This window comes from Aythya marila, assembly GCF_965140915.1.
Source record: "Aythya marila genome assembly, chromosome: 1".
NCBI lineage: Eukaryota > Metazoa > Chordata > Aves > Anseriformes > Anatidae > Aythya > Aythya marila.
In genome coordinates this window covers 103,714,342-103,738,268 of record NC_139042.1, presented here as the reverse complement: position 1 = coordinate 103,738,268, position 23,927 = coordinate 103,714,342, and the positions used below count along the sequence as shown (strand labels likewise).

Below are 23,927 nucleotides of genomic sequence, written 5' to 3'. Positions count from 1 at the left end.
GAGTTTTAGACTGAATTTAGTCCTCCTTAGTGGGTGACGGAGACCGAAATCATTGCAGAGGCAGTGTGCAGCTCTTTGGGGACACAAGTTGCTTTGTTGCTTTTATGACTGCATCCCATTAGTTGAAGGATCATCATCATTCTGATTGTGAAATATCGGTGTCTGTTTCTTCTGGACTAAACCATTTCCAAGAATATGGAAATCTGTGATGTCTCACTTGAAATTCTTGGAAAGAGAAGAAATAAGATGAAAAGCTTTTCAGGAGATGTGCTGGACTAGTGAACGTAGCACTGACCCAAAGAGGCAGATCAGTTTCAAAAACATTTGTGTAGAAAATAAAGTTTTTGTCTGTGTGCTTTTATGCTGTCATCTCCATTTGACTGTGTTTGTTTTTTTTTTTGGTCAAGATTTTTCTACCCAGAGCTTCTGAGTTTGTGAACGGTCTTCCTAGGCTGTAGGAATAGCTTAGTGGATCGAGTATTCTTTTTGCTGGGCTTCATATCTGATCAAAGTTAAATCTCGCTTTATTTTCCAAGGAATACAGGCTGGCTGCCGTAAATGCTATGGTGATCTCTGATCTTCTGTGACACCTAATACTTGGTATGCTTCACAGCTGATGGTTAAGAATTTAAAACTTACATTGATCCTCTGAGACACGGCGTAGGAGCAGAAGTTTGGTAGACATCGTTATCTTTCTTAGCAGCCGAAGGAAGAACTGGGTGAGACCTTGGGAAGAAAGGAAGCAATGAGTTTTATAGGGGAAGGAAAATGTGTTTAACTGGTTTTCTTTGGACCCATGTGTATTTTTTTTGAAACATCTGACCTCTTAAAGATCTAGCCATGAATGATCTTGCTAACAAAGCACCATTACTGTTATTGTGCTGTTTGTGCTTGGTAGTCATGTCTTCTACAATCCATTTTTCTCTAAGTGCGTGAACAAATACCTATGCTATATGTGTGTAAGTGACTTATAAATTGTCTGTCTCCTGTGGTTTCTAAATGTGTAAATATATTTCAAAAAATAACAAGTGAATATGCAGAGTAATGACTGTATCGTGTGTGTGAAGCCTGCTTAAAGAAATGCTCTTGGACACGTGAGACTTGCTAAAATTGTTGAGGGCTTGTTAGACTCCTCTATTACAATTGGAGAAGGAAGTTTGAGTGAGAATATTTTAACAAAGACCCGAGTGCTTGATACCCACTAAACACTGCATTTCTTTTAGTAGGTTACGCGTCTCCTGCTCCTTTTCTGTCGGTTTTATTTAGTGAGTATATAATATATGAACTGAGCCGTACCTCCGTATTTGTAAATAGATCTCTTTATAGCAAAGAGACTTAAGCGGGAGAGCAAAGCCAGAGAAGTCAGCATTACTTAAAAGGTATTTATCTCCCTAATATGTTAGCTGGTGCTTAAAACAGATAAACAGACTTAAGATCCGGCATCAAGCTCAAAACACAACGAAGATTGTAAGCCTGATTTTTTTTTTTTCCTTCTGTGCTACTGGGATAAGTCTCACAGGATGTCACTGTTTCATGTCTTCCCTAGTAGTTTCAGTTTTGGGAAGTGTGTGAGCTGTTTCTATTCTTTGGCTATTTGTCTTAGGGTAGAGTAGAAGAATTCAGTCGGAGGGGACCTACAACAACCATCAGGTCCAACTGCCTGCCTGCTCCAGGGCTAACCAAAAGTTAAGGCACGTTACTGAGGGCATTGCCCAAATGCCTCTTGAGCACTGACGGGCATGGGGGCACCAACCACCCCTCTAGGCAGCCTGTTGCAGTGTTTGACCACCCTCACGGTAAATACATGTTTCCTCATGTCCAGCCTGAGCCTCCCCTGGAGCAGCTTTGTGCCGTTCCCATGTGTCCTGTCATCGGTGAGCAGGAGCAGAGGCCGGCACCTCCCTCCCCACTTCCCCTCCTCGGGGAGGTACAAAGCGACAAGGTCGCCTCCCAGCCTCCTCTTCTCCAGGCTGGACAAACCCAGTGTCCTCAGCCCCTCCTCACGGGACATGCCTTCCATCCCTTCTGCCAGCTTCGTTGCCCTCCTCTGGATACTTTCAAGGATCTTAACATCCTTTTTGTATTGCGGAAGCAGAACGGCACAGAGCATTCAAGGTGAGGCTGCACCAGCACTAACTATAGCGGGAGAATCGCCCCTTTTGAGCGGCTGGCTGTGCCGTGTGTAACACACCCCAAAATTCAGTCTGCCCTCCTGTCTGCCAGGGCACACTGTTGGCTCACGCTGAGCCAGCTGTCGACCGGCACCCCCAGGTCTCTTTCTGCTGAGCCACTCCTCAGCCGCTCCTCTCCCAGGCTGTGCTTGTGGCCAGTGCTTCTCTGTCCAAGGTGCAGCTCCTGGCATTTGCCTTTGTCAAGTCTGATGCCGTTGCCGATTGTCGAGTGCTCCAGCCTGTCTAGGTCCTTCTGCAAGGCCTCTCGTCCCTCTGGGCATCTGTTCATCTCTTCTGGCATGCACACATCACTGCCTGAGTTTGATTTTTTTTTTTTTTTTCGTACTGAATTCAGTAATAAAGTGAAGCTGATAGTATTCCTGCATTTCATCCTTCTTGATAAGCTACGCTGTGCCAGACGTGCTGCCTTTTTAGGGTTCTAAGGTAGGGCTGTGGGTAAACTTCCAAGTAGAGCATATCTCTTGTGTTTCAAAAAAAACCCACCCCAAAACAGTTTCTCATGCTTCTTTGTAAAATAAACCCTCGAAAGACATTAATGGTCAAATAGCAGAAATCAGTAACTTGGTTTTTGGAAGACTATTTTGAGCAACCTGATCAAATGGGAGGTGTCCCTGCCCATGGCAGACGGGTTGGAGTCAGATGGTTTTTAAGGTCCTTTCCAACCCAAACCGTTCTCTGATCCCCTAGGCCATCATCCTGTTCCTTCTCGCATTCCCTACGTCTCCTGCTGCACCTCACCCTACACCTTCAGGATGAACTGGAGCGGGTTGGACAGTCTGAGTTGGAAGGCCCTGTTAGTTTGCTCAGTTCTGCCACATGTTTTCCAGTACTTCTGCATTTTACATTGATCTGGGGGGACGTTTACTGGCTCACCCTTTAAACAGTGTGCAGAACAGGTCATCACCTTTTTACTCTCTGCTGAGCTTTAAGGAGCGGCTCTTTTTTCTATTATTTAGTCGCATTTATTAGTCTGAAAATGAGCAGGTGATTTTCCTCCCTCTGAGATTCCTGGCTTGAGAGGTATTTTATCCTGTACATCCATACTGTTATGGGAAGTGTGCAGAAATATTCTTGAATGAGTATTTTGTATTGTGGTTTGAGTTTAGTAGGCTCTTCATTCTTTTTTTTTTTGGTAGTACATGGGTTGATACAGAGCAACAAAGAAAAGATCCCTTTAAAAACATGGTGCTTTTAAAAACGTGCTGCCACAGCACACAGACTGTCAGTTACACAGAGGGAGGTTCCAGAAATGTTTGCAAATTCTTAAATTGAATGGTGTCCTAAGCCAGAGCTTGTGTACAACAACCGAGCATTTTTTCCATACTACTTTCAACAGGTAAGATGGTTTTAACTGACACAGGGAACTTTTCTAAAGACCTTTGATGATGATCTTGATAGCGCTTTGTGGCTAAGCCCTTTTGTTAGTTACTCTACGTTGTTTTTCCCTTGTCTGTGAAAAGATTCACACAGATGGCAGGATACAATTCTTCTTAAACTACTGAAATTTGTAAAAGTAAACAAAAATACAAGTCTTGAGTAGTTCTTGGGTTTATTAAAAGAAGGTTTCACTTCATTTCTTCTCCCTTGCTGCCTCTTGCCCTGTTGTGCCCCCCATCCTTGGCAGTGGGATACCCATTTGACTCCTGATTGCCAGGTGAGCTGTCTGGGGTCAGTAGCCTCTGCTTGTTCCTTTAAACAGCAGTGTCACTGTACAGGGAAGGAAGGCAGGGAGCAGCTACGAGCTGTTTCTTTTCCCCAAACATGCGGTTATGGTTGGTAGGAATGCGGTGGTGAGAGCAGCAAGTCATTTCCGAGCAGGTCACAGGCTCTGCTCTTGGAGGCAGCCTGCTGGAAGTGCCCTAAAAGCTAAGCATTTGCACCTAGGCTGCTTCTTGAATTGCTCGTAGTGCACTTTGAGGAATTAGATGTTGCAGTATTCTTGGAAAAAGACGCCTCTGAAAATACTTTTTTTTTTTTTTTTTGGGCATATATTGGTTCTGAGAACGTGTATGAAAAAGGATTTAAGTCTAGTTGAACAGAATAGTTGAACATAATACTGAACAATTTCCCTTTCTGACAGAAAATTCACAAGGAACTAGTAAGGCTGTTTAAATTTTAGGTTTATCCTTCTTTACAACTCCGTTTTGACATGTGCAACTATTATAGTGAGAATTAAGTAAAAGCCAGGTTTAAAACACTTATTTGGTAATCTAAAATCATAAGAAAATCCAAAAGGCGAGGAAGGTTTGGTGTGCCATTCAAAAAGCTAGCTGTGTGTGTGAAGAGAGAGCAGAGTATATATGCAAGCATGTGTGTGTGTATGTGTGTTTAGGTATAAAACTATTTTCATCTTAATCTGATAGGTGTTTCAGCTCTAGTTCATCCTGGGCTGTCTTCTCTGGAAATATCTGCCTGTACTGACCTCATTGCTTTTACTGTGTTTTTGTTGCTCTTGCCCAGAGTGCTGTCTGTAACAGCAAATGAACAATTTGCAGTCATCTGCTCAGTCCTGTTCTCCCAAAGCTTCTGTTTATTCCTGCCTTATTAGCCTCAGCTCCAGCCTCTCGTGTCCTTTAATTAATGCCTTCTTGAAGCTACCATGTTGTTTATTGCATCCTCCCTGGCTACTTCACTGCATCTAGCTGGTTTCCCTTCTTCCTGCCCTCCAGCACTTCTGTGCTCCTTGCGTTTTTTTCCCCCAGTTGTAACATCATTCTTGGGATACCTTTTCAGACACCATTTTTTTTCCTTTTTTTTTTCTTTCCCTCTTTTCTGCATCTTGTTTATTGTCATGTCCTGCTACGAGCTCTCCCAGTTTCCTGGTTCTCTCCTGTGGTGTTCCTGAAGAAGGAGCGCTGAAGTGCTGCTTTCACGCTGGCTTCTTTGTTCTGGGAACAGGGGCTGCCTCCTTTTTCTGCAGGGCTGGTTGCTTCGTGGTGCGTAAGGGAAAGGATACAGAGTGCCGGTCTTAAAATGTTGGCTCCTTTTTCTCCTGCTCCACCTCATTTTTCAAGCCTTCTGGTGGTCTGTTTGTGGGTGTTGGGTTCTTTGTTAGTTTTGTTTTTCATTGCATCTTGAAACAGATTTTCCATAGTTTTAATGTAAGCATTGGCTTTGTTCATCTTGAGCCTTTGCACTTACTCTATAGAAAATTATAATTCAGAATTGAAATTAAAACGCAGACACCTCTCTCCTTCTGTCTTTTATCAGACAGATTTTATTTGGCCATATTGTGATTTGTCAGCAAGCAGAGATGTTAGCTGAAGTGTGTCTTACAGCTTGAATGGTTTTAAAATGAAATATTCTGGCACTGGAGCTTGCCTTTTATGGAGATTTGTAACGAAAAGCCATGGTTATGACTTGGTGTTGGTGTTGGAAAGGATATCTGGCTACCGCTCTCTTGAAGGACAATTTTTCTTCATTCCTATCTCTTGGATTAGGAATACAATTAAAAATATACATACATATATTCCTGCTTACCCTTTATGTTTGATTGGTGTCAAGCTTTCATTTTGAACTGCTGAATTAATACGTTGTCAGTTTACTTGCCTTCAAAAAATTGGCTGTAATTTTTTTTTGCCTTCTGCATAAACACACTTTTTTTTTCCTTTAACTGAGACAACAGGTAAATCTGTGTAAGTTGGTCACTTCAAAAATATCTCAAAACTTTAAATTCATAGAAAAATAAGGGCGATTTATAAATGACTTCTTGCTTTTCATTGCACTGTCACATGAAGATATTCTGCACTTTGTTCTGTGGCAGGCAATTCATTACATTTTTGATTAGTATTCAAGGGTTTTAGTTTTCCTTTATTTCATTGTGACAAACAAAACCACTGATGTAATGCAAAACTTTCTTCTGTGATTTGTGGGGAAAAATTCAAGGTAAAAATGATTGTGTAGGAAATATTGAAGATCTGTTCCTTGCATTACAAAAAACGTGACAATATGAGGATTCTTTCTGCATTTAGTAAGCCATGACTTAGGTTTAAGCTCAATTAAATTAAGCAAATTAAGTTCATGGGAAGAGTAGAAAATAGTATTTAGTGGGCTGAGAGCACCTAAGTATGAGGTGTGATTAGGAAGGAGGAGTTAAGAAGTAGTACTGGAACATCCTGGCTTCTGTTTCTGCCTGGAAGATGGGAAAGAAGATTGGAGAAAACTGTTCTGACACGCCAACGTGGATTGTGCTTCCAGGTCTGCAGACGAGCAGGGTAGAAGCAGTCACAGTATGCCATAAAACCATAGCGTAGCATATGGTGTAGTTTCAGCACTCGGCTATTTTTACGATGGGAAATTACAACAGCAGCTTATGGAGTACATGGAGTTCAGTGTAGATCCAGGGTAGGCAGGCTGGGCTGGGAAATGGTGAAAGGTGCACGGTATTTTGGTGTCGTGTGTGCGTGTGCAGCACATGCTGCTGGTGCCTGACTGGAGGACTGGTGTTGAAAAACAGCCCTTCCAAAATCTCTTATCTCCGTGTTCTCGTTAAAAACTCTACACGCAGCAAATTAGAGTAAGAAAATTACGCCATTGAGATGGTGCTGGGGACCTGAGGAGAACACGGTGCTCTTTCCTCGGCTCTGTGGTGCCAGCTGGGACAGTTCTACATCCAGGTTTTAGTTTCTTTCAGTTTCTGAAATGTTCGTGCTTCCAGTGTCATGGAAGTGTCACTGGAAGACCAAGTGGTGTTTTTTTTCTCAATGCCTATACTGAAAACTTTGTGAGACCATTTTGTAATAAAATTTCTCATGTGAGATGCAAGTCACACTGATGCCATTTGTGAATATGAAGTGCTTTCAGTGAATTTAGACTTGAAAAAAATAACAACTTGGATCCTGCATTACTAGAAATTCATTTTTGTGCTTAACTTTCTTAACAGACCAGCACTTGGGGTTCTTAAATTCTGGTAGGATTACAACTTTTTGATATACTGTACCTGGGCTATGCTTAAAGAACCTAGGGTATAATTATTCTTTAAGTCCAGCTCACAGAGTGCCACAAATTGCCATCTCTGTTACGACTAGTCGCTTCTGAAAGCTTTGTCCTTCAGGATCTAACTTTTCCACTGGGCAGCATTAGGATGGAGAACAGTGCAGTGGATTCTACAGAACAGCTGGTGCAGTTAATTTTAATAATAATATGGGATGTTTGTAGCAAACCAAGTGTCTTCGTTAAAGACATTAGCAATGTCTATATATATAGCAGGATAATTTGAAAACTTAGCATTGATTTAATGGCCTTGATGGATGAAAGTTGGCATGCTTCTATGCAAATTGTTTTAAGATTATATCAGTCTAGCTATCTGTAGGGATGTCCTAACATTTCTATTTTTTAAGGAGACATTCAGGCTAATTTAAATCAAGACACGGTTAATTGATTTATATTGCTTCTGTAAAAAAGTTCCTATACTGTAAGCAGGTACCTGTTTTTAGACGTAAGTGGGACTTTGACCAGTGGGCCTTATCTTGCAAATTGCTGAATATGGGCTACTTCGCAAGGAAGACAGCTTTGAACATTGCCTAGAAAGATCTGCTTGGTAGTCTTGTTGTTTCAAAGGCCAACCAGCGTTGCAGTGATACGTAACGTGGAACATCTGTAATTAATCAGTTGTCTGAAATGTTGTCTTTTTGGGTAACAGCTTAAACTTCATAACACATTTTTAATATTTGTTTGTGTTTTCTTTTTCTCTTCAGCTCTTTTCATTGATGGAAATGAAACCTCCTATTTCCCGAGCAAAAATGATTCTCATCACAAAAGCTGCCATTAAAGCTATTAAGGTAAGGTACAATAGCCTAAAAATAAAACCATAACAGTAGCAATGTGTTATTGTTTTACTTCTAATCAAATGCATCTCCAGACTTCCCAGTCTTAGCTTCATGGATGTTTTATTCTAGCTGGCATTAAGAAACAAGTGGGTGGTGAGCATCATCTCCTGGTTTTAGACTAGTAGCATAATGCCAGCTTCATTTTTTGAATCATTGCTTTTTAATGCCACCCACTCTAGTGTTATGATTTCTGTGTAATAAAACTTTAAATGTTGCAGCATGCAACTGAGTCGTAACATATTAAAACATATTGAACTTGCTTGTAAAGTAAATCCAGAAAGTTCTCACTAATACTCAAAAAGCAGGATGTCTTTTGTGTACATATTGAAACACTTCTGTAGAAAGGATGGCTTGTGTCTGTCTGTTCTCCCTGTGAATTTTTTTCTCCATTAGCTATAGAGCTTGATTAATTCTAACATGCTTCTTTCTCGAATGTGATTTCAGTATTTTATTTGTAGTCCTTCCTAAATGATAGTAAGCACAGAGTTAAAACGTTTCTAAAATGGTGTCACTGTCAAGTAGTTGATAAATTATTTGTATTAATTGTATGTATTAATGTGTTAATTGTATTTATTTTTCAGCTCTACAAACACGTTGTCCAGATTGTAGAGAAGTTTATCAAAAAGGTAATTTAAAAAAAAAAAAAAAAAAAACACTTGTCTGCATCTGTTACTCCATATTATTAATAATGCTGGTAAATATCCAAAAAGGCTACTGTTATTCAGGGATTGACGGAAGCAATTCATTTTTTTTAGGGTTTTATAGGTTTTATATGTTTTGATATCTTTTTGAGTATATAATCTCCTCGTTTGAATCTTCCATACTACATTCGGAAGAGGAAGAAAAAAAGTATTGTAAAACTCCCCCCTTCTCCAATCACCAACTAGGGAGGAAACTAACAATGCTGAACTTGAAACTGATTTTCACTGGTAAAAATAATGCATATTTTAGGAAATACAATTTTTATACTTGCCTAGGCATGTAGAACAACAGGCTAGAATGTAATGATTCACTGAAAGGAAACTCGCATACTGCCTAACATAAGTTCCCCTGAGTGAACAGAAAAAATACTTTTTCATTTGTGGAAGAGAAGAACTTGCAGTTCTTTTGCAAGTTGCTTTAAATACCAGAACATAGAGTTAGTTGATGGAAGAAGTCCAGAGCGTTTGAGTGTAAGGTAGCTTGACAACACAATTGTGACAGTCTGTACAGGAAAGTAGTAGATCTGTTGTTTTCAAGCTAAAGATGCTTTAAAAGCAGAGATAGGGAAGGTGAAGGCTGCTTCAAGCTAGGCAGGCATATTTTACTCTGTTCCAAATGTTAAAGCATTTTTTTCCTTCTGTCTCGATTTCTATCAACAAAAGTAAAGCATTGAAAGGATTCTACCTAAGCATGATACAAAAGTCTTTTCTGTATGCACGCGCAGCTGTAACTTGTGTTTCTATAAAAATGTTAGCACCCCATTTTTCCAACTTAATGAAAATAACAATAACTTTTTACACAATGTAGTATATAAATTGAAAGTTTTTTCAGATTAAGATTCTTAATGATGCATAATACCAACTTCTTTCAGTACAGTAAAATAGAGTCTATATCTTTTTGTAGAAATTTGTATGTGAACATGATATTACAGTTTACTTTTTGTTGTCCTTAACAACTATTACTGTTGAATCTATTTAAATACTTGTTTTCATTTAAAAAAAAAATCTGCAGAAAAACGTTTTTTTTTGGTGGTGCTGCCATAAACATTAGATCTGTGATCAGTTTGAAATTCATCATTCTGTTTGCTTTTATACCATACATGATCTACATAGACTGAAGCCTGTATGGTTTTAGAAACAAATGGTAATTGCGTTGACGTGGTTTTTTTTCCCTACCTTAATATACTAAGTGTAGATTCCTTGTAGGGAACTGAGGTGAATGCATGCCATCTTCTTAGTATCACTGGCTAAAGGACATTTTTTTGTGTGTTTTCAGTGCAAACCAGAATATAAAGTCCCTGGATTGTATGTTATTGACTCTATTGTTCGTCAGTCTCGTCACCAGTTTGGAACGGACAAGGATGTCTTTGGGCCAAGATTCTCTAAAAATATTACTGCCACATTCCAGTATTTGTATCTCTGTCCATCTGAAGACAAGGTACAGCTATGATTTCTTGTGTTGTTGTGAATTGATAAGTGTTCTTGTGACATTTATATTTACAGGAAAGCTAATTTGGTGATTCTCTATGTCCTTGTAGTGCCTATTTATTATATGAGATGGTAAAACATGGCGAGAAAGATTGTCAATGGCAATAGTTAAATGGAAGTTCTAAGTTATACCCCCCAAAAAAAACATTTTGCCTAAATTCATCACTTTTGCTCTGTGTATGCAGACACACGAACATTGTGAGTGTGTGAGACTATGCCAAAACTTTTCTTCTTAGTGTGGAGGGTGGTGTCTCCCACAGAAAGGTGTTGTAGAAGTGCCAGAGTTGTAGCAAGTGATGGTTCTGCTCCTAGACCTTTCCTAATAAAATGACTATCTTTATTTCTGCAGTCTTGACACATCCCGCATTTGAGAATTTAATTGCTTCTCTCCATTGTGAAGACTTATTTAAGGCCTCAGTTTTCTTAGTTTACCCTTAGTTTCTTAATGGTCCCAGTTGCTACCAACAGAAGATGGCTTTTATGCCCTCTGTTGGAACACATTCAAAAGGCTGCCGGGATAAGTGCATTTTAGGAGTTGCCAGTTGGTTTGCAGAAAATTGCTTACTCACTGCAACACTAAGAGCAAAATATTCTTTTTCTAAGTGACTTTTTTCTAACTTCCTACCTAAGCTGTTGAAATGTTTTGATACTCTGTTTTCTAGGATGGAAACTGAAGACCTTCAGACTGAGTCTGATACTCTGAAACTTGATGCGTGAATGTCTAGAACCTAAACAAAAAATGACCTGTAGATGCAGAATAACCATGGCTGATATCAAAAGTGAATGATAACTGTATTTTTAATAGCCTTTTCGTAAGATTATTGTGGGATTGAAATTACTACGTGATTTTCAAGCCTTTCAGAGAGATAGAATAGTTGAGGCCAGAAATGCTGCTGTCCTGAAGTTTAACTATTCTTCAGTCCAAAATTTTGTACAAAAATAGCCATTCCAAGTTTCTGTCTAATTGATACCATTGTAGAAATATTTTGTTAAATTCTTCAATCATTTAGCTTATGACAGTACCAGTGGATTTCTATGGGTGTATGTAACTGAACACAGTAAGACATTTGACTGTTGAAACAAGAACAGAATCAACTCATTCTTGGAAGCTGCGTTAGAACTGAGAAGTACTTAAAATGTATGTGTGTAAGTCAGATGACTAAGTATATAAAAAGGATGGGTATGCCAAGATTAAATATAACGTTTATTCTGATTTCTATCTGTTTGTATGTTATACCTGAAGCAGCACATCTAGTTAGGTATTATTGATTAACGCTAGGGTAAAGAAAGACTACGTTCCAGCTTGTTCCTTAAGGTTTATTTTTTTATTAAAAAAAAAAAAAAAAGAACAAGCTTAAAATAACAGCTGTCAGTCAGAGGTTCTAATTTAATCTTCCTTCAGTGATCAGTTAGAGAATTTTCCACCCACTTTCCTGATCTTTTGAATGCTGATAGAGATGAGGTTTCTGGTGCCAACATAAAATTGGTTGGGTTATTTGAAAAAATTTCAGTCTTCACTAACTTTGAAACTTTGTTCTAGTATTTTATGGTCTGATTGCCCCTCTCTCCACTGGGCTTTCCTAGCTCATCTTCATTTTCTGTCTTGTAACATTTGTTGCTTGTTTCACTCCTTTATGACTGTCTGTGAAGAAATGGTAGTGGGGCTGATGTGACTTCTGCTGCCGTTTTATCAAACTGGATTTTGTGATGGGCTAGAACAGCTTTAGAAAAATGGCACAAGGGGATAATAAGTTGGCAGGTTGTATCTTTGCTATATGCAAGGTCTTGCTGACCTGTGTGACAACACAGAGGGTTAGTTAAAAGGTATGCCCAATTCTGCTGAACTACTGGACTGATCAACCCTTTCTTCTCAACATTAAAAAAAAAAAAAAAGATGATTTGGAGTTTGTGAATTAGGGAAGCTGTATTTAGCGTTGATGTCTGCTTTTGTTTCGACAGAGTAAAATAGTCCGTGTCCTGAACCTTTGGCAGAAAAATGGTGTTTTTAAAATTGAGATCATTCAACCCCTTCTGGATATGGCAGCGGGAACTAGTACTGCTGCTCCAGTGACAGAAAATGCTACTAATAATGAAGGTATGAATGACATCATGGCTTTTGCTACCTCTTTTAGAAAGGTGAATGGTGTTAGAAACATTCGTGCTTTCACGTTAAAGTGCTACTAGTAGTTTCAATAGGAATGTATTAATAAAAATTCAACTTTGCTGTCACAACTATGTGGGCCAGCTGTAGTCAGTACTGATACTGTACTTTAGAAGTTATCAGGATGTGAATGATCATTTTCAAAATACCCCAAGTCAATACTGTGTGAATGCATATGGATACACACGTTTTCCATAAAGATGACTTAATGTTCACTCTTAAAATAATCTTTTCTTTAGTCTGAAATATTTTTCTGTTGCTTCTTAGTTTTATAATTCTCATGTCCCTTTTTCTTAATGTTAGAATCATGCCATAAAGCATGATGTTCAACATAAGAGCTTACACTGAATCATCTTAATGTCTGAAAGCAATAGCTGTTAATCTCTTTCAGTGAGAAACCCCGAAACATTTTATGCTGGTGTTTCAAATCCAAATTCCTGAACAGTAAATTTAAGACCGGTGGTAGGCTTTTACATGGACTACTGGTAGAAAACCACTGAACTAAAGAGTAAAGTAATGACTGCCTTCTCACAGTATTTTCACTGACCTATTTTATGCCACATAAAAAGCTGGTAGTGAGGTTACTGAATTGTGGAAGAACAGATGCTTACCACAAATCCCTCTTTCTCTGGGGGACCTTCTTTTTGAGTTTCTGTATTTCGGTCTTAGTTTTTGTAACCTCCGTATTTGCTGCACTAGTATATGTTGGAATAGGACTGACAAAAATGTAATAATGTGAATGAGGTGAGGTGGCACTCAAAATAATGATGCACAGTAGCATAAATGGAATCTTCTCCAGTCGTGTTCAGGAAAATGTATCTATTGATTTTTTTTTTTTTTTTTAAACATGGTGAGGTGGGGAGAGGATATTTTAGCATCTCAGCTCAGATGCAGACTAATGGCTATATGGTTCCATTCAGTTATAACAGACAAGTGGCACTATTGTTCTGTCTCATTACTGGTAGCTAACAGATCGGGTGCCTTTTATGTAGGTGTTCATTCTCATTTCAGTCAGATTATTCACATGCACAAGAGGGGATAATTTGGCCCTGAAATAAACATGCTAATGATTAATAATAAATATATTAATGCATTATATGAAATAGAATCTCTTTCACTTATGCTGCAAAATCTGTTTAGCCAAAAAGATAATTTTGTTTTCTCCATTGAGCAAGCAAACATCCCTCTGAATATATAAAGGAAGTAATTTGGGAGTTAAAAGTATATTTTAAATCGATCATGGATCTTTTTGCAGAATTTTTATGTAACATCTGACTGCTGGGAAAATGTTATTCAACATTTGACTCTGCTTGCTGCTTGTCAGCACTGCAGTAGTTTAAACTGCAAACAGATGAATGGGTTTAAAGATGTTCATACCATGAAGCAAACATTTGCTTAGTTTCTCAAAAAATGTATTTTTTTTAAACTTTATTTCATGGTACAATTTTGCAATATTCTGTTAAAATATATTTACTGAAGAAGAGTTACTTGCTCACAACATGGAGAAATTGCTGGTATTGCTGCTAATTTATGTTGTACTAGCAAAACATTTGTTAAAAGACAAAAAACATTGTAACTTAAAGCAAAGAGAATGGGAAAGCTGCATATGTAGACAAAGCTAATAGCATGCCTTACAGTGATCTCTTTAGTGGAGTTAAGTGGAAATTAAACTTTTCCTAGGAGAGTTTGTATATGGTGATTTATACAATAGGAGGATTTATCTAGCAAATGCAGGTTTGGCTTATGTCTCTGCAGAAGTGGCATGTGAACAAACCTTGCCAGTGGAAAGAGTTGCTTGGGAAATAATTTGTACAAACCTTTAATTATTACCAGACTTCCCAGCAAAAGTTCTGTTACTGTTAGAAAATAGTTATCAATATTTCAAAGGAATATGGTTAGAAAACTCAATTTTTCTTAAAGTGAGCCATTAAATGATTTATTTAAAATAATAAATAACTCTTGAAAATAACTCCTGAAAAAGGAGTCCAGATTTTTAGACTTCGAAAATAGAACCAGGATTTTAAGTGTATTGATGTGTACTGCTTAACGCTGTCTTGAGTAGTAGTTTTGCTCTTAACTTTCCTCCAATTGTAAAAATGTAAGCATCGAGCTGTCATCTAAAATACCACGATGGACTAGCTTTCAGATAGGCTTGTCTTTTTTCTTTCTCCTTTTTCCTTTTTTTCTTTTTTTCTTTTTAAATATATTTTCTTAGTGTGTCCAGTGCAGAGATACGAGCAGTGAATAGAGCAGTTAAAGGCAAAATGAATAAAATATGCAATTGGGGTATTTCAGATAGGAGTGCGGAATTGATTTTTTTTTTTTGTTTTTGTTTAAATAAGCTACTGTGGATAGACAGGTGTTTCAAGGAGGTAGATGTATGCACTGATGAGTACAATTTTTTGAGTAATAAAGCTTTTTGTCCATTCCTATGGAAATTTTAGGTTCACCGCCCCCTCCGGCAAAGGTTACTTCGGAGCCCCCTCAAGTCACTGCTAATTCAGTACCGACAATGCCACAGTTGCCCAGTTCTGATGCCTTTGCAGCTGTAGCTCAGTTGTTTCAAACAACGCAAGGACAGCAGGTAACTTGTTCATATGTAAGATGGGGGGGAGGGAATGATGGAAGAAACATTATTGATTTGAAGCAAAATAATAATTAAAAAAAAAAAACAACCTCCCTGAGTCTTCAATGGAAAACTTGTAAGAGCTGAGGTTAGTATTTGAATCTTCCATGACCTTTCTATCCAGAGATTATTGTATTCAGGAAAAGTCAGTTGTGTATTACTAAAGAATTAGTTCTGAATTGGTACAGTTACAACATTTCAAGACTGAATACATAGAATGAAAATTGAATTTTATTGTTTGGTACACTCAATTAAGCAGCTGCAGTGTTGGAAGGCCTAAATACTGAAATCTTGTGATGTGCTGAATTTTGCCACTGATGTAATTTAAAAACGACTTCTGGTCTCACTGAAAGTTCTCCACCTTCATAGTTCAGTCAGGTTATTGGTTGTATGCATCTGTGCTACTGGTGTTCATCCTATGCTATAGGCTGATTTGATACAAAATTTATATCTTGCAGCTCTAATAGTAATATATACAATGACATTTATTTAATACTCTGTTTTTTGCAGCTTCAGCAAATTCTTCAGACTTTCCAGCAGCCTCAAAAACCCCAGTCACCGGTCATAGATAACACTGTGATGGCTCAGGTTCAAGCTATTACTGCTCAGTTGAAAACTACAGCATCACAACCACCAGAACAAAAAGCTGCTTTCGCGCCACCTGAGCAAAAAACATCCTTTGACAAAGTAAGTTTTCATTTGTTCCTTGTGTTTAACATCTTCAATTCAACAGGAAGCTGTTTAGTGGATAACTGAATGTCTTCCAGATGCTGGGGGGAAATGGTGCAAATTTTGTTTGTCTTCAATGTGGAGGTTGCCTTCCTGTTTTTATAGACTTTGCATTTTCTGAAGCTTAATAAAACTGATCTTGGACAGCTTAGTTCATTTCATTTTTTTTCCTGCTTCTAACCTTTTCTTTAACTCCAGAGATGTTAGAATTTTGGTTTCCAGTGGTATAAAATATGGCAAAAATATTTAGCTCACTGTAATTCCTTTTAGAAGCTGCTAGACCGGTTTGACTACGATGATGAGCCAGAAGCAGTGGAAGAGTCAAAGAAAGAAGATTCAGCTCCTTCTCCTTCAGTTTCTCAGCCAGCTTTGTAAGTGGTTTTTTTTGTTTTGTTTTTTTTTGTTTTGTTTTGTTTTTTTAAATCAGAATAACCATGTTAACCAGTTAAACCCTGTTTTGTTATTAAAAAAAATCTTTAGGTTATAAAGCTTATTAAAATTTCAGGTTACTTCAGTGGTTAACTGTTACAGTCCAAAGTTAAAATGTTGTTAACTTCTGGTTTTTTTTTTTTTTTATACCCTGGTGATTCAGTGTGGGTTTGGCATTTTGCATCATTGATTGAAGAGCGCATTTAGCGGGAAAGCTCAGTTTTGATTTCAAGATGAGTTCTGTATTTTTATTGCACTGCTGAGCGTGTCAGGGCATTGTTAGTAAGCAGCTGGATTGTTTGCTGGCCGGGGAAAAGATGATTTAATAAACAAAGTTTTATTTATTAGCTATTAGAAGTAAATTGGCTTTGAAGCTTCAAAATCTCAAAGATTAAATACCCATGCAAACTAACTCGGACTCCTCTTTCCCTTTTGCTATGAATTCTGATAAAGTCTTAAATTACATGATCACATACTAGTTTTTTCCACAGGACCTCTCTCTCATTCAGTGCACAGTCTGGAAGGTGCTCAATACCTGGGTTAGTCGATATTTCCTGTTTTCCCTGCTTCAATATGTGGCCCCATGTCTTATTTTCTGTATATGCCATCCAAACCCTGCTCTGAAAAACAAAATCACTAACTTTGTCATCAGCTTTCTTAGTGTGTTTTATCACTTTAATGTTCCACAAATATTAATTAGTTAATTAAAATATTTTTTAAGTAAATTGGTAGTATTTTACCTGTAATACAGATGGGAACTCTTGAAGTACAGAAAGATGAGGTAGGTCAAATATATCCACTGTTTCTATATGCCCAACTGTTAATAGTTGGACTAGGCTTTCGAGCTTGTTTATATTCTGATTGTAGCACTTCTGAGCCTCTGTCCTTATTATCTTGTGTAAGATGCCTCTGAAAATTGGATTCCAGAAGTCTCTCCTTGAGCAAACAAAATCAGAGGTATCCTCTGAAAATCAGAGGTATTTTCAAATTTGTATGAAAAACTGATTTGTCCAGAGTCATGTAAGAATTGTATGGTGCCTGTGTTTTAAAATGGTACACAGTTTCATTTCACATCACCATTAGATTTCTTTATCTTCTTTGAAATCCTGTTTGTTTTCTGACACAAACTGCATCCTTTAAACAGGTTCTATTAGCTGCACAGACCTCATTAATTCCCTGAGCACTGTCCATTCTGCGTGTTGAATCAGGAAGTGAATGATATCACTGTGATCCTTGTGCGATATACATATCCCTTTCTTCTCTGCCCTAAATTCCTCTCAAACGAAAAGGTGTTTGTTTGTTGTTTTTTTTTCCCCAGTAAAAGTATAGTCGCTGTCTTTTGTTCCCACAAGATGAACTGGAAAAGAGTATAGTTAGCCTAAGGTGGACAACCTTCATGAAAAATTTCCATAAACTTACGGCTTTAGCAAGATAATACAAGAAAGAGGAAGGGGAAGAAAGAGGCTTTAATTTTTTTTTTTCTTTGTAGCGTTTCTTTATATGTTAAAGGACTGCTCTGAACATGGAGAAGAGATAAAGAAGACATTCTTTTTGTTTTCACTTTTTAGAGAGGAAATGGGATCATAATACAATTTTTCTGTCTAAATTTAAAACAAGAATGTGTAAATGTAGTACAAGTATGTCAAAGGTAAGAAAGCCTGTATGTCTACTGACTTGTCTCACCAAAATATTACTATTTTTAGTGGATTTCCAGGAGAAGGTATACAACAGCCAGTATTTCCTCAACTCCCAAATATGGATCCTTTTCAGCAGCGAATGATGGGAATGCAACAGGATCCAATGCGCCACCAGGTAACTTCAGGGGTTTTTAGTTTCTTCCTTATCCTTTATGTCTTCTGTGTTTTATACTTTCCTTTGACGGAGAAGCAAGGAAGTGACACTTCTGTTAGTGAAAAGTGAATATGGCTTAGTCCTCCAACTTTCCCAGAGAAGAGAATTTTGTTGTCTATTCTGGTTAAGCTTTGAAGAACGTGGTTTTTATTCTATAAGCATAACTGCCATACCTACTTCATTTTTCTCAGGCTTCTGGGTTTTTATTGTGACTCCAGAGCAGAGAGACAAACTTACTTCTGGAAAACCTAATGTGTTTTTCCTAACTGAAAATTTTTGTGTTTTGTTCTTGAAAGGTCCCACTTCCTCCTAATGGGCAAATGCCAGGTTTTGGTCTCCTGCCTACCCCACAGTTTCCACCAATGGCTCAGCCTGTGATACCGCCAGCAGCACCTGTGCAGCAAACCTTTCAGTCTCCTTTCCCAGTACAGAGTGAATCACACATGCAAAAACCACATCAGCAGGTGAGGACCCTTTGGAACAAATAAGTTCTTAATTTACAGTGCTCTCTAATACTTGTCTTTATCAAATGCACATAATTTGTTCCGGAGAGGAAATTTCATAACTATCTCCAGTGGTGGCTGTGAGGTTTGTTCATCTGAGAGAACGTTGGATAGCCACAGTGCCACATGATGAGTTAGGTATTTCAGGAATCTAGCAAAAACAGCATATGCATACTGTATGCTTCTGTCTGTATCAGATTTTGGATTGCATTTTCTGTCCACTGAGTTCTTGCTTCCCCTCATCATCCCTTTCCTGTCTCCATCATCCTTAAGGAATGTTTTGTTCCAAGAAGTTCTAACAAGGCAATCCCATTCTGGAGAGAAACGGTTTGAAAAAGCTATGTTTTAAGGGCTTGGTGGACTCTGACATAGAGAAAATGGACTCGGAAGTCTGTAAAAGTTCTAAAAATTCAACATATGTGTATATACCTCTCTCTTTCAGAGGTTATTGTTGGTATCGTGACTGCTAAGAAGAAATCAAAGACAAGTCTCCTTCTAAGCCTGTATTTAAAAAAAAAAAAAAAAATCGTACAGCAATTGAATATATTTACCTCATTTATTCCGAGAAAAATTCTAAAATGAGAAAAAGAAATGATACCCAGCTGTTGTTATGTGGTTACCTGTGATGTCTCAGGTTCTATAAATAATTTCTGCTTTCCCCTTGAAGTAAAGAGAGAATTCTCAAGATATCTTCCTAATTAGTTTGTTAGTCTTGAAGTGTATTGAATCAGTAAATTCTAACAAACGGTCTGTTCACATATTCCCTACTAGGGCCTATGAGTTTGGTCACAGAGCAGGAACCACTGACTGACTTTAATTATATTTTTTGGACATCTAAATGGTGCTGAAATAAAGGAAAATGCGGAGAAACAATTTACCAGTTGAAGATGAGAATTTTGTCCAAATTGTTTCTGTGTTTTCAGTGGTTGTATTAAATTAATTTACTACCAGACTATCTTCCTGTTGGCGACTTTAGTAGTGGTGAAGTTTCTGAGGAGAATGGCATTATATTTTAATTTCATGTGTGCGACTATTTAATATAATTTTAGTGCTGCTACATAATTCAGTATAAGCACAAAATGAAACAAAATGCTTGCACCTGTAACACCAGTCAAACTTAATATTTTAGGACATGGAAGTGGAACAGCCACCTATTCAAGAAGGAAAACGACATGTTTCTGACAGCAGAAAGTCAAGATCTAGATCTGCGTCAAGGTAAATTAGTGAAATCTCTTATTTTAGTGAGGGTATATGTTATATGGAGTATTGGATCTTAACATAAGAACTTAGGAGTATCATGTCCAAAGATTTGAAAGGGCATTCAGAGTACTGGGGAGAGCTAGGCTCAGAGCTAGGTTCTGTGCTGCCAAATCTACTATGGGGGTGACAATTTCTAACTGTGAGAGAGCAGAGAATACTTTAGAGGTGAGCTAATTCTTCAGACTGTTCTTGGAGTTCATTTTCAATGCCTTAGGACAGTCTTGTTACTTGTATATGTGTTGACTTTGTGGGTGCCTCACTCAGTGTGCATACTTTGCTTTGGGGATCACTTCTCAGAAGTGCCTAGTTCTGCTGTGCAGGTTGGATTCTATTACTGCATGCCAAGACACATTTAGCAAGAGTCTCATTTTGATTTAATCTCAGGGTTACTTACAAGAAATTATAGTTCCATATATGATTCTGTGTATGGACAACACTAGTGAAACTTGGTAGTCAAAGCTGTCAAGGGCTTTAGTTGAATTCCTTCTCCTTCTGGAAGGAGTAAAAAAAAAAAATAATTTTTAAAAAGTAAATTGTTGGTTTAAACTAGGTCACCTAAAAGGAGGCGTTCAAGATCAGGCTCCCGCTCTCGAAGGTCGCGTCATCGTCGATCTCGATCGCGGTCCAGAGATAGACGCCGACACTCTCCTAAGTCTCGGTCACAAGAAAGACGTGAACGTGAGAGAGAGAGAGAGCGTAGATCAAAAGGTCTTCCGCAGATCAAATCAGAAACTGTTAGTGGTAAGTTCACTTTTTCTGTTCATCACTGATAAATTGATGTAACCTTGAAATTTCTCATAGTACCATTTTTCAGATGCTCAGCATCTTCTTGCTTCATACATGGAATTTTTGTGTGCGTGCGTGTGTGTTCCCAATGTTTTCTATAATGAATTTTAGAGTTCTGTAAAGCTGAAGGCACTATATTGTAAATACTGTGCCTAAGTAAAAGGGAATGCTAGCAAGACAAACTTAAGTATTTTAGAAAAACTGTAAATGTTGAAAAAATACACTAATTAGACTTTTTTTTTTTTTTAACTTAAATGTTGACTAGTCCACTTACCTTTAATATATGATGTATGATGAGAATCTCCCAGAGGAAAACTCTAAATCTGATGTGTGTTAATTCTTATTTATCAAACTACCATCTTCCCAAAGAACACACCAGAGATAGCCCAGTATATTGTGACAGGAAAAAAAAAATCCAGTTGTGTAATTTTTAACTATTGTCTGCTCTTGCTATGATTCCATTTTTCATAGTACTAGAAATCAGAGTTTAAATAAGCGTCAGTTCATTGATAATGTATAATTGTAACTTCAAAGAGCAAGAAAGCTAAAACGTGAAAAAAAAATCAGCTGTCTTAGTTACTTTGCCTTCTCTCACTGGAGCGAAGACACTGGATGGCCTAGTACCATTTGGAATATTTCCTCTGATCTGAATCCTTCTTTCCTTCTCTAGCCCTTTTTCTTGTGTTTTGTGCTATTTGATATAATCCCCAAGTCTCAGCCAAACAAAATAGAAGTAAACTGTACTGTGAATTATTTTCTGAGCTATTTTAAAGCTGTCAGGAATCAATTCCATCACATTTCTGTTCTTCCTTACACTAATAATAGACAATGGGGCCCTTGGGGATAGCTTCAAGTCAGAATTATTCTGGCTGTAAGGTAGGAAAAGATAAAGATGAAACACTGTTTTTCTTTTCTTTCCTTGAAGCCATGCAACATAAAGCAAATTGAGCACAAGAAGCTGAGTGCATGGCTGTGATTTTTTTTCTAATGATTCAGTGTTGTGTATCTTTCCAACCTGAAGGAGATCTTTGACCTGGAAAGCATATAGGCTAACGTCACAACTTCTTAAAGAATGTTGGCTTTGCCTGTGTTTGCAGACAAAATGTAGTAGCTGTCTTCTAAATATTCTTGGGGGCATCAGATCATATCAAATCAATCTTTTTGTATAAAAGGGATAAAAGATACAGAGTTCTAACTAGCCCAAACCTTGTGGGTGGCAATAACAGCAGTTTAAAGAGACTGCTAAGAATTAAAATTTAATTTAAAATATCTAATGGCAGTGGTGTAAGATAGCTTCTGCCAACATCTCTCTGATTGTCATATAATGCCTTTTATGTTAGTGATTTTGTATCAGGTAGTTGGGAAAAATAGGTAAGTACTGAATGTTGTGATAGTGCTCTTGAGGGAATGTGATACCATATGCTCATCTGCTGTTTCATTGCCTTCAAGAATGAAGTGAGGTAATCGTATTGATGACTTTTTTCCCAAAAGAAGAAGTTTGTGTCAATAACTTTTCAGTTAACCATTGAGAGAAGTGGCACTGACTAGGTTGCTAAAGATGATAAACTCACTGTAGTTTGCCACTGCATTCTGGAGGAAAATTCCACTAGTAGCATGCCTGTCACCATAAACAATCTTAATTCTCATCTTGCTAGTAAGTACCACCCATAACTTGTGGTGCTGACCCATAGTTTGGATTTCATACGTAGCAGAATTATCTTGTGAAATATCCCGTGCATGTGTAAGGGTATTTCATAGAGCAATCTTAGCAGCAAAGCATACTTTCCTTTTTGTAATTATTTGCAGAGCTTATGATCATCAGAACTCACAAGCCATTTTAACAGTAGTTAACTGGACAGCTTCTCAGCATGTGCAGTTCAGGGATTGATTCTGATGCAGGCACTGTGGTTCACTCTTAACTCAGCTCTGGGCAGGAGAAGAAAGAGGCCTTTGTCAAATACTCCTAAAGATATATTTTTTGTTGTTCCGTTTCATTTGGCTTTTTCATTTTGCTGTAACTGGCTAACCTAACATGACTATTTTGCTGTTTTTGGCTTATGAAGTGTGTATTTACAAGCGCTCTTACAGACTGTTAATTCTTTGTAGTTTGTAGTACTACACTTTGGGTAGGACAACTTGACAAAAGGACTACGCAACAGGATGTTGGAAGTCTTTTGGAGGAGTTTGGCCCAATTGAGTCAATAAACGTAAGTATAAATGGTGCAGTGCAAGCCTTGCTTTCAAAAATGCTTTTCAGACTGTTCTAAGCTAGCTTTATTTTTGATACATGCAGAAGATTCAAGAGCTATCATTTCCTTTGCTTTTGTTTTCTAATGTGCAAACTCAATTCGTTTGGCCACTTTTAGGGAAGAAAAAGAAAAAAGGGCAGTTGTTTAGCTGTTTATATATTGATGCCTCCGGGATAATTTTCTTAATTACACCCATCTTCATGCAACTCATGCTTTCTTTAGAGGGAATTGAATGAGAAAGGTTCCTGTACCTACTGAGTTCCTTGTCTGCTCCATTTTGTGGCTCATTATAGGAATTAATAGGAGTTCAAGCTGGTATTCTTTCTTTTGCTAGTTGCTCTTCTGTTTGTTTTAGATGTAAGCATAGAAAACCGTTATTATATTGCTGTATTAAGGATACTTTATATGTAAACGAAAGCTATGTTCCAGTGGCTATGATATTTTATTTAAACAACCATAAAAGATGTGACTAATAGTCTTGCTATTCCCGAATTTTGTTAAAACATCATTGAAGCTTTTTCACAAATTCATTGAAAATAATAAAAATGATTACAAAACTGCAGGTGAAACTGAATGAAGGTGCAGATAGCAATTTGTGCTATTTGGAATAAAGTTGGGGGTATTAGTGTATCGTGTTTCTTCCAACAGATTAACTGATTCCAGTGCCGTAGCGCTTCCATGTACACTACTATTTAAAAATTTTAAGGATTAAATATGCAACAGGAGCTTATATTATAACAATTAATAGAGTTAAAACCTTCCTGCATAGGAAGTTGCTTCTGATTTACTAGAATTTTTTATTTTCAGAAGATGCTGGCTATATGAGCCCCTTAAACTAACATTCTCTTTCATATTTAATAGTCTTCTTTGAAACACCTGCTGATGTTCTAGCTTACTGTAATTTAATACTTGTATGTTGCTCATTGCTTTGTTACTGTTAGCAGAAACTATTTATTTTTTCCTTAAAATACAAACAGATGATACCGCCTAGAGGATGTGCCTATATTGTAATGGTTCACAGACAAGATGCTTATCGTGCCCTGCAAAAATTGAGCCGAGGCAACTTCAAAGTCAATCAGAAATCTATAAAGGTATTTCTTGGAAAATGTCAGGCTGTACTAAAA

The 23,927-nt window shown here is 37.6% G+C and overlaps 1 protein-coding gene across 1 annotated transcript in view; it reads left to right on the top strand.

Annotated features, from left to right (window-relative positions):
- The window catches only part of SCAF4 (SR-related CTD associated factor 4), a 47,290-nt gene that overhangs the window by 4,344 nt on the left and 19,019 nt on the right, over nt 1-23,927 (top strand). The window contains exons 2-14 of the mRNA XM_082754188.1: nt 7,889-7,972; nt 8,602-8,646; nt 9,998-10,159; nt 12,169-12,304; nt 14,815-14,954; nt 15,507-15,683; nt 15,996-16,096; nt 17,858-17,966; nt 18,302-18,469; nt 19,638-19,723; nt 20,319-20,509; nt 22,661-22,761; nt 23,781-23,894. Coding sequence (XP_082610314.1) covers nt 7,889-7,972; nt 8,602-8,646; nt 9,998-10,159; nt 12,169-12,304; nt 14,815-14,954; nt 15,507-15,683; nt 15,996-16,096; nt 17,858-17,966; nt 18,302-18,469; nt 19,638-19,723; nt 20,319-20,509; nt 22,661-22,761; nt 23,781-23,894 — 1,614 coding nt within the window. The remainder of the gene's footprint in view (nt 1-7,888; nt 7,973-8,601; nt 8,647-9,997; nt 10,160-12,168; nt 12,305-14,814; nt 14,955-15,506; nt 15,684-15,995; nt 16,097-17,857; nt 17,967-18,301; nt 18,470-19,637; nt 19,724-20,318; nt 20,510-22,660; nt 22,762-23,780; nt 23,895-23,927) is intronic.